This window comes from Eretmochelys imbricata, chromosome 7 (assembly GCF_965152235.1).
Source record: "Eretmochelys imbricata isolate rEreImb1 chromosome 7, rEreImb1.hap1, whole genome shotgun sequence".
Classification (NCBI taxonomy): domain Eukaryota; kingdom Metazoa; phylum Chordata; order Testudines; family Cheloniidae; genus Eretmochelys; species Eretmochelys imbricata.
In genome coordinates this window covers 125,343,211-125,359,515 of record NC_135578.1, presented here as the reverse complement: position 1 = coordinate 125,359,515, position 16,305 = coordinate 125,343,211, and the positions used below count along the sequence as shown (strand labels likewise).

Genomic DNA, 16,305 nt, shown 5'->3' with positions numbered 1-16,305 from the left:
GGGCAGGCCAGGGTCTTTGTCCGGCGCACTGAACTGGGCGCTGGGTAATGCGGTGTCTGATCCCCGGCCTTAGCCTCTAACCTGCTCAGATTGCAAGTGCTTTGAGCCCCCCGGACCGCCTGTTCCCGAGTCCGGTGAGACGCGCCCGTAGCTCTCCGGGGCCGTCTGCAGGGCTCTGGGTGTTACCGCAAGACAGAGGCAGTGCCCGTCTCCCTGCGGAGAGCTCCCTCGCCTTTTGCATTTGGCGCCTCCCTCCGCACCGGTACAAGGAGGCAGCTGGCGCGGCCAACAAGTCCTGGCTTGCTCAAAACGAATAAATCGGTAGTTTAAAGAGTGGCAGTGGGGCGTGCCCCATAACTCCGTGTGGCCCAGCGCAGAGAGAGGCTCAGAAAGTGACAGTACAACAGGGAACCAATTCCCAGCTCTGCTGAGCTCAGACAGCTTCTAGCTGCCCTCCTTCCTTCCCACAAAAACAAAACAACCCCACACAACTAAACCACACAGCCCTAACAAGGCGAACAAAAACCTACCCCTAAGCCAAACCGATAGTGCTAGCTACCTGTAAAATCCTAGAGGAGACAAGGCAGGGATAGGTTTTACCTTGCTATAGCTAGCCAAAGTGTGTGTGTGTAGGTGACCTCCACTAACTACACTGAGGTTTGAAACTACCCAATCCTCCTCTCCACCAGGATTGTAGGGGAAATAACACTATCCCCATGTAAAAACACACCTTTCTGACAGTGGAGACTAGCCTCCATGAAATCCACTATGGACTTGTGTCAGGAGACAGAGTGTTGGCCATTTATATACCCTGGCCCTCTGCTCTGCAACCATTACACCCCCTTATCCCACCCCCTAGAGACTTAAGAAATGCACAGGGGAAACTGAGGCACCCCTACAGTATTCAGAGGAAACATTAAGAACAGTCCCGCTTTGTCACAACTTGCCTATAGCTGATCAGTTTTACAGGGAAGGCATGAGGCCTTGTCCAGACAACAGAGTTGATTCTATTCTATTCTCAGCTCCAGTTAGCTAACACAGTAACACAGTAAATCCTAGTGAGGACAGTTGGTAGGTTTCTCACATACTACTAGGTTGTTGAGCTAAAGACTGGAGGGAGCCACAGGTAACAGGTTGGTTTGCGTCCACACTATGTATTCAGGCATGTGCTTCTGGGGTTTATTCAGTCTCTCTGATGTGGGTAGGGGTTAGTCTAAATCCATAGATAGCTCGATCTGCCACCAGACGTGAGAAACCAACCAGCCATGGATGGCAGAAAGGCTCCCGGGAGACAGCTGGCCCTTACTTTATAGATTTATAGATATTTTATACAGTAAGTAGCTATGTCTATACACATTGTGTCTATTTAAGCGTCCCCCCTCTTTCTCCTCTGATCTCTTTAGACTGTGAACAGGGCAAGGACTCCTTCTTCCTGTATGTCTCTGTTGTGTACAACCAGGGAGGGTTTTTTTCATTGAAGAGAGCAAACATTTCTCATGACCAGCGATTGCAAGATTGGGGCATATTTCCAAAACATGAGGCTGCCAGAAGCAAATCAAAAGGGCTCCTTCCGAATATGGGAGATGGTGGGCCAGGCAATCTCCCCTGCAGTGGGGACTCAGGAGTGTTTCAGCTAGGCCTGTTTTTCATCTCCAGCCTTTCTTTGCTAAATTTGCCATGCGGTAACTTCTTCATCGCTTGGGGTCTTTCCACCCTCACTGCCACTGGGCAAGTCTTCCTAAAAAGCTATCTTTTAGCTTAACCATGAAAGATTGGGCTTCCTGCAGGAATGGTGGGTGAAATTCTTTGGCCTGTGTTATGTAGGAGGACAGACTAGTTGATCTCAGTGGTTAGAATCTATGAATCTGAGAATCCCAGCGAGTTAATAATTCCAAATGAATAAAGAGATTAATTCAGCCTTGTTTCCAGCTCAGCGAGTCCTGGAGACCCCCTGCAATTTATTCATCAGTTGAAATTATTAATTTTCAGTGTGTGTCTGATCCCCTTATTATACTCAGTATTTATTGATTGCCTTGTGTTGATTTGTTGTGATCGACCGGGCAGTGTTTGTTTCTGTTCCTTGGCCGAATAGTTGAGCCTGCATCTCTGGTATGAATATTTGTGAGCATGCAAAGAGGCGCTGGCTGTGCGTGCGGCCGTAATACAGATAATAAGACCAGGGCACAAGACTTTTGACATGCACTTTCCACAAATACTTGTACCAGTAAAGTTCTGTGGCTCAGACTGAATGCACAAGGTAGTAAGGATGGCGGAAGCAAATTCGTTTAAAAGTTGGGAGGGAATATTGGCTGACGAGCGAGCGCAGCACTCACCCAGCACGGAGAGGGCTCCTTTCACCTTCCTGGCGCAGAGCAATGCGAACATCAGCACACATCACACTGAGTCCCCTGCCCAAAGATCCTGCAAATGCATTCGGAACGTGTGTGCAAGGCTTGTAGCAAGCACGCAGCCCTGCTTGCTGTGACGGGGTCACTGGACCCCGCTCTCCTGTGTCTCTCTCAGCGAACATTTTACCTTAAGTTCTTGTCCAGCAAATGCAAATTAAATAAAAACAACTCGAACTCGCCACGGTTACATTTGGCCTCGTGAATAGATTCCTGAGCTCTGAACTGAGAGGGTTAAACCAGGAGACTTCCCTTACCTTGAAAAAGTTAAAAATGTCTGCAGTCTACATCTCTTAAAGGGGCGGTGCTGGTTAACAAGGAGTCTTGGCACCGGCTGCTGGAAAGGCTGGACAGGGGCGTGAGTTCCCCTCCACCAGCACCAAAACATTGCAAAAAAAGGCAGCGAGCCCCACACTTTAGATAAGAACAATTAGCCACCAGCGAGCCCCCGCGGAAAGAGAGGTTTAATTAGAGGGGTGCCCGCTGCTCAGCATGCCCTATCCCAGCTCCTGCCCGCCGGGGCTCCTCGCCCTCCTGGCCCCTTGGCTGGCTCTGCTGGCGCACCTCTCCCTTTCCTCCCAGGCAGGGGACAGGAGAACGTTCCCCGCAGAGAAACCTTCAGGTGTGAAGGGAAGGACTCTCATTCTTCTCGATGTGAACACCAAGAGCCCTGTCAGGGTAACCAGTGAGAACTTCCTCTCCCTGCAGTTGGACCCCTCCATCATCCATGATGGCTGGCTCGATTTCTTAAGGTAAGGCGGGCGCTCCCTGGGCACCCCTCGCGTACCCGCTCCCCACTCGCACAGTCCCCGAGAGAAGCCAAGCGAATGGTCCAGAGCCCTGGGCCGGCTCCGCGCGGCGGCCAGCGCTCGCTGTGGCGGAGGAGCAAAGCCGCGGTTCCCATTAAGATGCACATGTTTGCAATGGAGGAGGCATTTCAGAAACTTATCAGTTATGACTGAAAAAATGTCGGGCTTCCCTCTCCGCAGCAATTAGCCTCCGCAGAAAGCACCAGGCGGTGCCGAGCCAGCAGCCGCAGCCAGGGAGCCGAGAGGGGACGGCCCACAGAGCCGCCGGTTGTTCCTGCCGGGCGGGGAACTGGGTTTGGGTTCAGGCTGCAGGGCTGGCTCGCCCGCCCGCCGGCTGCTCAGCGAGTTGCGAGGAGGCAGCTCCTGGGACCGAGGGCAAAGCCCTCCCTCCGATGTAACTGCCCGCGGTTCGCCCAGACAATGTGGAATTGCAGCGGCCTGGAGGAGGCAGCCCCGCCCGGGGAGCGCCCCCTCCCTTCCCGGGGGCCGTCAGGCCGGAGGTCTGCGGGGGAGCGGGGTGTCTCTGCCGCGGGCCCCGCTCCCATCGCGCCGAGGCTCCGCTCAGTTCCAGTTCCCGCTGACGCGAAGGGGTAGCAAGGCGAACAAACGGCGGGACACGCGCCTGGGAAAGCGGGGTTGGGCGCTTGGCTCCGGCTCGCAGCCCCGCCAGCGGGACCCCGGCCCGGGGCGCAGGCTACCCGTGTCCGCCCCTGGATTCGCCTTTTGCTCCGTGGAGCGCCCGGGCGGCGTCCCAGGGACTGGCAGCGGCGGAGAGGCGAAGCGCGGAGACAAGGTTTGGTTCGAAAGCCCCAAGCCGGGCCCGGGGAGGGTCCGCGGGCCGGGCCGGCTGAACGGCGCGGGGCGCGCACTGACCGAGGGACCGGGCAGCCTGTGCGCTAGCAAAGCTGCAGCGCCTCCGAGAACTGGCAGCCACAATTGGGCAGGCTCGCTAGGGTCGGGCCCGCCGGGGTCCTGGGGAGGGACCAGCTGGCCATTTCCCGGGGAAGCGGGTGGGTGTCCCCATCGTTGCCGAGGCGGGCTTCGGTTGCCCGGCTGAGGCGACCAGGGCCGTGCGCAGTGGGAGAGATGTAGTGGGTCTGCCCACCGCTCCGCTCCTGGGCTGGTTTCCGGCCCGAGAGGGGTCCTCAGGTGGGTTTGCAGCCCCGCCGGGGCCGCTGGAAGATCTTTAAAAGCCCGAATGAGACGCGAGCTGCTCGCCTGGGCTCGGTGCAGTGTCCCGGCGGGAGTTCTCTCCCTTCGGGGGTCCCCGGGCCTGCGCGGGCTTCTGGGGGATCAGAGCAGCCCGAGGCTAACCCCTGCAGAAGTTCCTGGCCAGGAATATGCCTCGGGCCCGATCCTGCCCCCGGGTTACCCCCACTCCCGCGTTATCCCGGAGCAGCCCAGGCTCCAGCGGGGGCTGCGGCCAGCGCCGGGCAGGGACCGGCTCGGCCTTGCATCCTGCGGAAGAGGAAACGGGGCTGGTGGGATCCTCCAAGATCCGGGACCCCCCGGGGGTGGGGGCTGCTCCGCAGGTGGTGTTTGGGTCCGGGGCACCCCGAGCCAGCCCGCCCCCCTCCCCCAGTGCGCCCGGCGCTGCTGCTCCCCCCTCAGCGCCTCACTCTCTTCTTCCCAGCTCCAGGCGCCTGGTGACCCTGGCCCGGGGCCTGGCTCCCGCCTTCCTGCGCTTCGCGGGGAAAAGAACCGATTTCCTGCAGTTCCAGAACCTGAAGAACCCGGCCAAGAGCCGCGGGGGGCCCGGCCCGGACTACTATCTCAAGAACTACGAGGACGGTGAGCTGGGGAGGGCGCGGCGGGTCCCTGCAGCACCGAGGTCGGTGTGCGCCGGAGGCACCGGCGGCGAGACACGCCCGGCGTGGCTGGGGCTGTGGGGTGTGCGCGGGACCCCCGGCTGCTGGGGCAGCGGGACCGGAGGCAGGAAGCGGGGTGTCGGTGTGGGGCCGGCTGGGCTGCACCGGGCGGCGGGAGGGAATCGGCACAGCGGGCCGACCAGGTCCGTGTGTCTGGCGGGCAGCTCTGCGGCGGGTGAGTCGCTGCAGGTCTCCAGGCCCTGGGCCACAGGGCGGCCAGCGGCCCCCGGGGCGCCCTTGGTACGGGGACGGGTGTCAAAGCCTGGTTCCTGCTGCCTTTGCCGCCGACGCCCGGATGAGTTCGGGGAGGGACCGGTGTGGGGTGTTGCGGGCCGAAGGCTGGGCCGGGCAGGAGAATGGACCCCGGCCCTTGGTTTTGGTCGGTGCTTTAACTCTCCTTATTTCTGCTGTGATGGGGTCGGAGGGAGGCCAGGTGTGTGTGGTTCTGGGGGTGTGCTGAGGGTACAGTGGTGGGGGGGGGGAGGGGTGCGTGGTTCTCGGGGTGTGTAGTGGTGGTGGGGGGGAGGGGTGCGTGGTTCTCGGGGTGTGTAGTGGTGGTGAAGGGGGTGCGTGGTTCTCGGGGTGTGTAGTTGTGGTGGGGGGTGCGTGGTTCTCGGGGTGTGTAGTTGTGGTGGGGAGGAGGGGTGCGTGGTTCTCGGGGTGTGTAGTCGTGGTGGGGGGGAGGGGTGCGTTGGTTCTCGGGGTGTGTAGTCGTGGTGGGGGGGAGGGGTGCGTGGTTCTCGGGGTGTGTAGTGGTGGTGAGGGGGGAGGGGTGCGTGGTTCTCGGGGTGTGTAGTTGTGGTGGGGGGGAGGGGTGCGTGGTTCTCGGGGTGTGTAGTTGTGGTGGGGGGTGCGTGGTTCTCGGGGTGTGTAGTTGTGGTGGGGGGGAGGGGTGCGTGGTTCTCGGGGTGTGTAGTTGTGGTGGGGGGTGCGTGGTTCTCGGGGTGTGTAGTTGTGGTGGGGGGTGCGTGGTTCTCGGGGTGTGTAGTGGTGGTGGGGGGGAGGGGTGCGTGGTTCTCGGGGTGTGTAGTTGTGGTGGGGGGGGAGGGGTGCGTGGTTCTCGGGGTGTGTAGTGGTGGTGAGGGGGGAGGGGTGCGTGGTTCTCGGGGTGTGTAGTTGTGGTGGGGGGGATGGGTGCGTGGTTCTCGGGGTGTGTAGTGGTGGTGGGGGGGAGGGGTGCGTGGTTCTCGGGGTGTGTAGTTGTGGTGGGGGGGAGGGGTGCGTGGTTCTCGGGGTGTGTAGTTGTGGTGGGGGGTGCGTGGTTCTCGGGGTGTGTAATTGTGGTGAGGGGGGAGGGGTGCGTGGTTCTCGGGGTGTGTAGTGGTGGTGAGGGGGGAGGGGTGCGTGGTTCTCGGGGTGTGTAGTGGTGGTGAAGGGGGTGCGTGGTTCTCGGGGTGTGTAGTTGTGGTGGGGGGTGCGTGGTTCTCGGGGTGTGTAGTGGTGGTGGGGGGGAGGGGTGCGTGGTTCTCGGGGTGTGTAGTGGTGGTGGGGGGGAGGGGTGCGTGGTTCTCGGGGTGTGTAGTCGTGGTGGGGGGGAGGGGTGCGTGGTTCTCGGGGTGTGTAGTGGTGGTGGGGGGGAGGGGTGCGTGGTTCTCGGGGTGTGTAGTGGTGGTGGGGGGGAGGGGTGCGTGGTTCTCGGGGTGTGTAGTGGTGGTGGGGGGGAGGGGTGCGTGGTTCTCGGGGTGTGTAGTTGTGGTGGGGGGTGCGTGGTTCTCGGGGTGTGTAGTCGTGGTGGGGGGGAGGGGTGCGTGGTTCTCGGGGTGTGTAGTCGTGGTGGGGGGGAGGGGTGCGTGGTTCTCGGGGTGTGTAGTTGTGGTGGGGGGGAGGGGTGCGTGGTTCTCGGGGTGTGTAGTGGTGGTGGGGGGTGCGTGGTTCTCGGGGTGTGTAGTGGTGGTGGGGGGGAGGGGTGCGTGGTTCTCGGGGTGTGTAGTGGTGGTGGGGGGGAGGGGTGCGTGGTTCTCGGGGTGTGTAGTGGTGGTGGGGGGGAGGGGTGCGTGGTTCTCGGGGTGTGTAGTTGTGGTGGGGGGGAGGGGTGCGCGGTTCTGGGCGGTGTGTAGGGAGATGGAGGTCCCGGACGATACTTTCTGGATGCCGGGTAAAAAAACCCGCTGTCCGGTAGGAAGCCTGTTTCCATCTCCCCGAGTAACGCTCGCACACACGCGCCCTTCGCAGGGGCCTGCTTCGGCCTCGCTTCCCTTGGCTTGTGAACCAGCTCGCTGCCCCGGCGCCGACTGCCCCTGCTTCACTCGGGGCTGGGTGGGTCTCGCCGCCCCGGCGGCCCTTATGCTCCTCTCAGGGCCCCGAGCCCGCAGGTTCAATGCCGAGGCGTCCCCGGGCTTGTCCGCTGGGCCCGGAGCCCCCGTGCGGCCTGGCGCCCATCGGGGTGGTGTCGGGGCGCAGCTTTCAGCCGCGTTGTCCGCCTGGCCCAGCCGAAGCTGCTGGCGCTGGGGTGTCTGCTGAGCAGGGCTCGGGCGGCGAGCAGGCTCGGAGCTCGGCAGAGGCAGCCGAAAGAGCCCCCGGCAGGGCAGGGCCGGAGCGCCGGGCGGTGCCAGCCTCCCTTGCGGGGCTCCTGCTGCCCCCACGGGGGTCCATCCGGCGGCTGGGAAGGGTCCTGGGCTCCCAGCGCTTCGCTCTGTCCCCGCCGATTGCCCGCGGAGCGGCCGGAGGATGCGGTGCCCTCCCCGCGCAGCCCGGAGCCCAGAGGGGCAGATTCAGCCCTGAGCATCCTTCCCCGGCGCCCTTCGGCAGCCCCGGCCTTGCGTTCGCTCTTCTCCGGCTCCCCGCACCCGAGGTGGGGCCCGTTCCCGGCACCGCGGGCCCGGTTCGGCTCCCCGCACCCGAGGTGGGGGCCTGTTCCCGGCACCGGGGGCCCGGTTCGGCTGCCCGCACCCGAGGTGGGGGCCTGTTCCCGGCACTGCGGGCCCGGTTCGGCTGCCCGCACCCCGAGGTGGAGGCTGTTCCCGGCACTGCGGGCCCGGATCGGCTCCCCGCACCCGAGGTGGGGCCTGTTCCCGGCACCGGGGGCCCGGTTCGGCTCCCCGCACCCGAGGTGGGGCCTGTTCCCGGCACCGGGGGCCCGGTTCGGCTTCCCGCACCCGAGGTGGGGGCCTGTTCCTGGCACGGCGGACCCGGATCGGCTCCCCGCACCCGAGGTGGGGGCCTGTTCCCGGCACCGGGGGCCCGGTTCGGCTTCCCGCACCCGAGGTGGGGGCCTGTTCCTGGCACGGCGGACCCGGATCGGCTCCCCGCACCCGAGGTGGGGGCCTGTTCCCGGCACTGCGGGCCCGGTTCGGCTGCCCGCACCCGAGGTGGGGCCTGTTCCCGGCACCGCGGGCCCGGTTCGGCTGCCCGCACCCCGAGGTGGAGGCTGTTCCCGGCACGGCGGGCCCGGTTCGGCTGCCCGCACCTGAGGTGGGGGCTGTTCCCGGCACGGCGGGCCCGGTTCGACTCCCCGCACCCGAGGTGGGGGCTGTTCCCGGCACCGAGGGCCCGGTTCGGCTCCCCGCACCCGAGGTGGGGGCCTGTTCCCGGCACCGAGGGCCCGGTTCGGCTCCCCGCACCCGAGGTGGGGGCTGTTCCCGGCACTGCGGGCCCGGTTCGGCTCCCCGCACCCCGAGGTGGGAGCCTTTTCCCGGCACCAGGGGCCCGGTTCGGCTGCCCGCACCCCGAGGTGGGGGCTGTTCCCGGCACCGGGGGCCCGGTTCGGCTCCCCGCACCCGAGGTGGGGGCTGTTCCTGGCACCGGGGGCCCGGTTCGGCTCCCCGCACCCGAGGTGGGGGCTGTTCCCGGCACCGGGGGCCCGGTTCGGCTCCCCGCACCCGAGGTGGGGGCTGTTCCCGGCACGGCGGGGCCCGGCTCGGGCGCTGGTCCCGTCAGGCTCACACCTGTCCAGTGGTGTCTCGGCGCCGCGGCTTCTTGGCCGGTGCTCCTTGTAGGCCGAACCCGAACTGCCCTGGGCCCCCTGCGGTGCTCGCACCGGCTGCCGGGCCGCCGCAGCCCCTGGCCCGGCGCCGCTTTCCGCGCTGTCCGGGCCGGGGTCGCTTTGCACGCAGCGAGGGCGAGTCTCATCTTCTGGTGGTTAGAGAGCTGGTCAAAACCCGCCATGAGCAAGGGGGCAAATCTCTCCGTCCAGGTCCCTTCGCCTGTTCCTGGCTGCGGCCTGCCAGCCGTGGAGCCCGCTGGAACCATTCTCGTTTTGTTTTGTTTTTTCACCAAAGAAAGCAGAAAAAAATCCCACTTCGATTTGCTGCTGAGTCTCCCGGCCTCCGTTTCTCAGCCCGCTCTGCCTTTTCCTTCCCACGTTTCTAACGTTTCTGGCCTCTTCGCCTCATTTCTCTACCCGCGCGGGCGTTCACACGCCTCCCAATTTCACATCCTCTGCGAGCGCAAGGAGCCTGCTGTTTACTCCACTTCCAGATAATTAATGAAAATGTTAAATGAGACCAGTCTTAACACTGCTCGGCACCTTCGCCAGCCCCATCCGTTGCTGTTCATTATTTCCTTTTGTTTAGGGCTGCATGTTTCAGTCCGCTTGAGAGTGTTCCAGCCTATTGAATTTAATTCTGTTTACTGACATTTTTTTAAGCCATTGGACCAGATTTATCGCTGGTTTATCTCCATTTTTTCTAGCAGTTATGCCAGAGAAGGATTTAGTGCTGTACTACAATTAAGATACTAATTAAGCTTTACTACAATTTATTTATTAAATTGACTTCATTTATTTATTACACTGACTACAGTTTGTAATACAGCCCTAACAAGCAATTACATTGGTCTGACATGATTTGACTGCCATAAAGGCAGGCTGCTTACTGGCCTTGGGTCAGTTATTCTTCAGATTTTCACATATTTCCCCCACCCCATCCCCATGACATTTTCCATTATTTAACTGGTGTGAAGCTAGCACTGAGAGGTGATTGTAGGGTTACTTTTGTTTCCTTTTTTAAAAGGTAGGATGTTTGCCTTTTCATAAATAATCTTCGGTGTTTTGGGATGTTAGCCAATTCCACGTGTTTCCTGTGTGTCCCATAGGTTCAAATCTTACCTGTGTTTTGGGCCAGATCTTGCAGCCCTTCCTCATGTGAGAAACCCTAATAATGCCAATGAAATCACTCACTCCAAAAAGAGTGGCAAGCTGAAGTTTTATTAATAATTGCTGTTTTTAAAGGGTTTTAAAATTTTTTAATTGTCCACATTTATTTACTTTTCCTCATTAAAATCAGATAATAAAAAGCATTTCAGTACCTTAAAATTAAAAATTGCAAATTGCAGCACTTTGCTTTTGTATTAGTGGTTCTGGCTTTTTCTTTAGAATTTTTTTCTCCCTTGAAATATTTTTATAAGCATTTTTCCTTCCCTTTGGACAGCATTAATTCAGGCAAAGAAACTTCAGGAAACTGTCAGTGGCAAAGCTCTATCCTGCATTATTTAAATAAGAAAGGGGAATGTAATGAATACAAATAGGAAAAAAGTAACAATATTTGTGTCTGTTTTTTAAAATATACCTTTTCTAGCTGTGACTTAAAAGAGCCATTAGCTAAAGATTTACCTTAAGTAATTATTTAGGAAACCAATTAATTTAGAAAGACAGATCCCAGTGGTAGATCAGTAGAAAAGACAATAATTTGCAGAGGGCTAGTCAAACGGTGAAGTATTGAATGGAAAAAGCAGACATATTTGCCAGTCCCTCTGTTCCACCCCCCGCCCCATGCCTGATCTGATCTGCACTGAGATCAACACTCTTGAATTCTGCTACATACAGGGAGGTGGGTCATTCTGGGTCTTTCTTTCATCTCTGGGTTTCACTAGTTAAAGCAGCCCTGATCTTGTGCTAACCTAACAAATCTCAAGGGAAGAGTTTTGTCTTTATCTCAGTCTGTGGAGATGCAGACTGGAGAAACTAACTGTACGGCGTAAACCGTGGATGGTTCATACAAAACATTTGTAGAAATAAGTGTCGCTGCTTTAGCCCAAAGGTCAATATTTCAACAACTTGCGGCAGAAAACTTCCACTTATTAAATGTCTTCACTAGGGGTTTTCATGACGGAATGACTGAAGGCTTTTGTTTCTTCAGTTTTCCTCATGGCAATAAAGTTGAAATGTAGCAGCCCTTCAAAATGAAGTTTCTCATAGAAGTTGTAACCACAGGTCTTAACTTTTCATCACTTAAATGTGGAACAGAACCATTGCGAATGTGGGTGAGGGAAGGAGGGGACACATGTGGTGTATATCAGAGATCAGTGTAAATCAGAAAGGTGTGCTAAGGGGGATTTCCTGCCTAGAAGCAAAACTTTCTTATTTGTTCCTAAGATCTCTGTGCAAACTTCATAACCAGAAGCTAGTAACTGTCATTGTATTAGAGAGGGTCTTTTTGTGTGGAGGTTGCATTGAGAGCTTCACTAGGAATCCAGTTCTCTGAAATGAAATCCTGCTGCCACCGGAGAGCTCTGCCCTAGCTCACCGAGTCCTAGTAGCCATGTTATCTTTCCAGAGCATGACTAGGCCACTCTTATCAATCAGGCATGAACTATTTGCATTGTAGTAGCACCTAGAGCTGCACTCAGAATCAGGACCCCCTTGTGCTAGGTGCTGAAGAAACACTTCAAGAAGAGCTGTCCTGTACCCTGAAGAGCTTACAGTCTACATAAGCGACATAGACAAAGGGTGCAAGTCTGGGAGGCAGCATGTGAGCAGATTGATCAGAGAGGGCACTGGTTACCTCTTTTTTCCGAAGTTATCTGTGTTTTTCCATTTTCTCTGTATGTGCTTTTGTGCGTTTTAAAATGTATTATTGGTTCCGGGGTGTGGTGAAGCGAAAAGGGCAGAGAGGATGAGTTAATAGGAACAAGGTATTAGGAAAGAGGGACTTGCGATGCTGCAGCTGTTAAGGTCATGTCAGCCTCTTTGCTTTAAGCCCCTTGTGACAGGGATGTCCCAAGAGAAGAGCCAGGACCTGCCCTTGGGACTCAGCTAGGCTGAGGCTGCCTGGTGTTCTTGGTATTGTGGTGACTGCTGGCTCAGCTGCTGCGCTACCCTCTCTTCTGCAGAGGGGACACGTGGCCATGCCTGGAACATATCAAACAGGGTTTCAGTTAAATGCCTAGAGGGTCATTTCAGGGCTTGGGGTTCTTGGATCCTGGCTGAATCCAAGAGGAAATGGAGAGAGTTCCTCCCACAGGGGGTCTGAGTGTAAATGGGACAATATGTTTATGAGGGTTTTTGCCCACGGACACAGGGTTAAATTCATTCTGCATTAATTTAGATGGCGAGCTCCTAGAGGCAGGGACTGTCTTTCTGCACTGGATTTGTACAGCGCCTAGCACGATGGTGCCCCATCCTGCTTGGGGTTCTAGGCACTACTCTAATAGAAGGGATAAATAGTGATATCCCCACCATTGGGTTGGTCATTCTCTCCCAGGGCCACCTGACAGGGATCTAGGAGTGTCTCTGTGTCTGTCCTGTGTTTTATCACACTCACAGGTATTCTAGGCAACTCACAGAGAACTAGATGGGATCCTGCCCCAAGCAGCCTGCAATGAAAGTGAGGAAATAACATTCCAGAGGTGGGGGAGTGGCTCATTCAGCCTGTCTGGGCCTTGTGGGTTCAGAGCTTTGTGTTTTGCTTTAATTAAGGGCAGACACACTCCTGTTTGTAGCCAGTGCTGAAGAAGAGTTCATAGGAGTAACTTGAAGGAGGTGAGGGTGGAGACTTCACAGGTAGATTTTGGATGATTGTTCCTGGTAGCCAGGACAGCAAGGCAGATGAAAAGGTAGCCAGGGAGGGGACTAGATTAATGCAGGGGCTTTAGGGGTTGCAGCCTAGGGCCTTGGATTTTGAAGGCCCCCCAAACACATGTAGGGTTTGTTGCATGGCTCTTCAGTTGACTTGGGGGGGTGGGGTGGGGGGCAGCTGCTTTGCCATGCCACCTGAGAGGAGCAGCCAATCAGAGCTGCGCAGGGAGCTCTGCCTGTTCTCACGGGAAGGGGGGGGGGGGAGAAAGAGCTCTGCAGCTCCCCCTCTCTGTAGCACCCTCCCTGGGAAGGAGGAGGGAGTGAAGAGCCCCAGGAGCTGCCCCCCTACCTGAAGGATCTGGGGGGGCCCTGCTGCAGTTGCCCTCGGCCTGGGAGGATGGGTGGTGAAGGAAGGTGAGCCGGGGGGCACAGCTGATGGGGGGGTAGGGATCTGGGCAGATGTGGGGGCTGAGGAGGCAGAACTGGTGTGGGCTGGGCAGCTGCACTCCATTTGCCCTCTGTTTACCATCATGCCATTTATTTAATTTAGAGAATTTCCATTTAAACCCCTTGGAGTTAGACAGTGTTGACACATTTCCACTCATAGTGCTACACGTTTAATCAGGCACTTCATCCGATGTTTATGCAACATAAGGGGATCAGTAATTGATGTGCTTTCATCAGCTAGTCTGATTGCTCACTGCACGGTACTTTTCTGGAAAACAAAACAAAAAGACAGGGTGAGTGTCAAAATTTCCAGCGTTAAGAAAGAGAAATGAGATGTCTGTTCATTTCTTTGAATTTAACTTCTAATTTTAATTTCATACTTTTAAGACTTAGTATTAATAATGTTCTGTTTTAATAGCATTTCAGTGTATTTGTTTAATTATTTATTTGCAAGATTTCATTGGAATATTGTCTATCAGTACACTTAACGTTGGATTTTAAGATTCAGAAATATGGTCTGGCACACCACACTTGAAAGTTTGCCACCCCAGGCTGCTGGAGAGAACAAACAGCTGCAGAACCCTTTAGCCCTAGAGAGAGCCCTTTGGCCCACCAAGATTTGGACATTGCCTTGTCCATCCCACCAGAAAATGTCATTGAATACCACTGCTATAGGTAATTAAAGCCATAGTGTTACTGTTTTCATTACTACCAGTTATGCTGAAATTAAAAATAAAAAAACAAAACTAACTGCCTTTCAGCTTTAGAGCTGGTGCATCACAATTAAGAACCAAACTGTAATAACCAAGAAGAAAAGGAGTACTTGTGGCACCTTAGAGACTAACCAATTTATTTGAGCATGAGCTTTCGTGAGCTACAGCTCACTTCATCAGATGCATACCATGGAAACTGCAGCAGACTTTATATATACACAGAGAATATAAAACAATACCTCCTCCCACCCCACTGTCCTGCTGGTAATAGCTTATCTAAAGTAATCATCAGGTTAGGCCATTTCCAGCACAAATCCAGGTTTTCTCACCCTCCACCCCCCCACACAAATTCACTCTCCTGCTGGTGATAGACCATCCAAAGTGACAACTCTTTACACAATGTGCATGATAATCAAGTTAGGCCATTTCCTGCACAAATCCAGGTTCTCTCACTCCCTCACCCCCCTCCAAAAACCCACCCCCATACACACACAAACTCACTCTCCTGCTGGTAATAGCTCATCCAAACTGATCACTCTCCAAGTTTAAATCCAAGTTAAACCAGAACATCTGAGGGGGGGGGGGGGTAGGAAAAAACAAGGGGAAATAGGCTACCTTGCATAATGACTTAGCCACTCCCAGTCTCTATTTAAGCCTAAATTAATAGTATCCAATTTGCAAATGAATTCCAATTCAGCAGTTTCTCGCTGGAGTCTGGATTTGAAGTTTTTTTGTTTTAAGATAGCGACCTTCATGTCTGTGATTGCGTGACCAGAGAGATTGAAGTGTTCTCCGACTGGTTTATGAATGTTATAATAAATGATTGATAGAGCCAGAAGAGTTCCCAGAAGTTACCTACTACAGGACAGGCCTAACAAAGAAAATAACAGAACGCCACTAGCCGTCACCTTCAGCCCCCAACTAAAACCCCTCCAACGCATTATTAAGGATCTACAACCTATCCTAAAGGATGACCCAACACTCTCACAAATCTTGGGAGACAGGCCAGTCCTTGCCTACAGACAGCCCCGCAACCTGAAGCAAATACTCACCAACAACCACATACCACACAACAGAACTACTAACCCAGGAACTTATCCTTGCAACAAAGCCCGTTGCCAATTGTGCCCACATATCTATTCAGGGGACACCATCACAGGGCCTAATAACATCAGCCACACTATCAGAGGCTCGTTCACCTGCACATCCACCAATGTGATTTATGCCATCATGTGCCAGCAATGCCCCTCTGCCATGTACATTGGTCAAACTGGACAGTCTCTACGTAAAAGAATAAATGGACACAAATCAGATGTCAAGAATTATAACATTCATAAACCAGTCGGAGAACACTTCAATCTCTCTGGTCACGCAATCACAGACATGAAGGTCGCTATCTTAAAACAAAAAAACTTCAAATCCAGACTCCAGCGAGAAACTGCTGAATTGGAATTCATTTGCAAATTGGATACTATTAATTTAGGCTTAAATAGAGACTGGGAGTGGCTAAGTCATTATGCAAGGTAGCCTATTTCCTCTTGTTTTTTCCTACCCCTCCCCCCCCAGATGTTCTGGTTTAACTTGGATTTTAACTTGGAGAGTGATCAGTTTGGATGAGCTATTACCAGCAGGAGAGTGAGTTTGTGTGTGTATGGGGGTGGGTTTTTGGAGGGGGGTGAGGGAGTGAGAGAACCTGGATTTGTGCAGGAAATGGCCTAACTTGATTATCATGCACATTGTGTAAAGAGTTGTCACTTTGGATGGTCTATCACCAGCAGGAGAGTGAATTTGTGTGGGGGGGTGGAGGGTGAGAAAACCTGGATTTGTGCTGGAAATGGCCTAACCTGATGATTACTTTAGATAAGCTATTACCAGCAGGACAGTGGGGTGGGAGGAGGTATTGTTTCATATTCTCTGTGTATATATAAAGTCTGCTGCAGTTTCCACGGTATGCATCTGATGAAGTGAGCTGTAGCTCACGAAAGCTCATGCTCAAATAAATTGGTTAGTCTCTAAGGTGCCACAAGTACTCCTTTTCTTTTTGCGAATACAGACTAACACGGCTGTTACTCTGAAACCTGTAATAACCAAGGTAATTTTAACAGCATCGTGTTTGACATCAGTATGGGTGGTAGTTAAACAGTAAAGAGAAGGATCTGAATAGGCACAGAGGTCCCCCAAGAACTAGAATAGCCCTGGCCCTTCTCAAACTTAATTTGGGCCCAGAGGAACTGGCCCCAGTCCTTGTTGGAGTAGTGTGGGGCTTAGGCAGAAGAAGCAGGGTGTTCAGGTCAGGTACTGTAGACCTCAGTCCTTGTATGTTTCTTTTCT

At 55.4% G+C, this 16,305-nt stretch overlaps 1 protein-coding gene across 1 annotated transcript in view; it reads left to right on the top strand.

Annotated features, from left to right (window-relative positions):
* Positions 1-2,897: 2,897 nt before the first annotated feature.
* HPSE2 (heparanase 2 (inactive)) overlaps positions 2,898-16,305 on the top strand; it is a 285,993-nt gene continuing 272,585 nt past the window's right edge. The window contains exons 1-2 of the mRNA XM_077823368.1: positions 2,898-3,157; positions 4,848-5,005. Of these exons, the coding sequence (XP_077679494.1) occupies positions 2,898-3,157; positions 4,848-5,005 (418 nt within the window). The remainder of the gene's footprint in view (positions 3,158-4,847; positions 5,006-16,305) is intronic.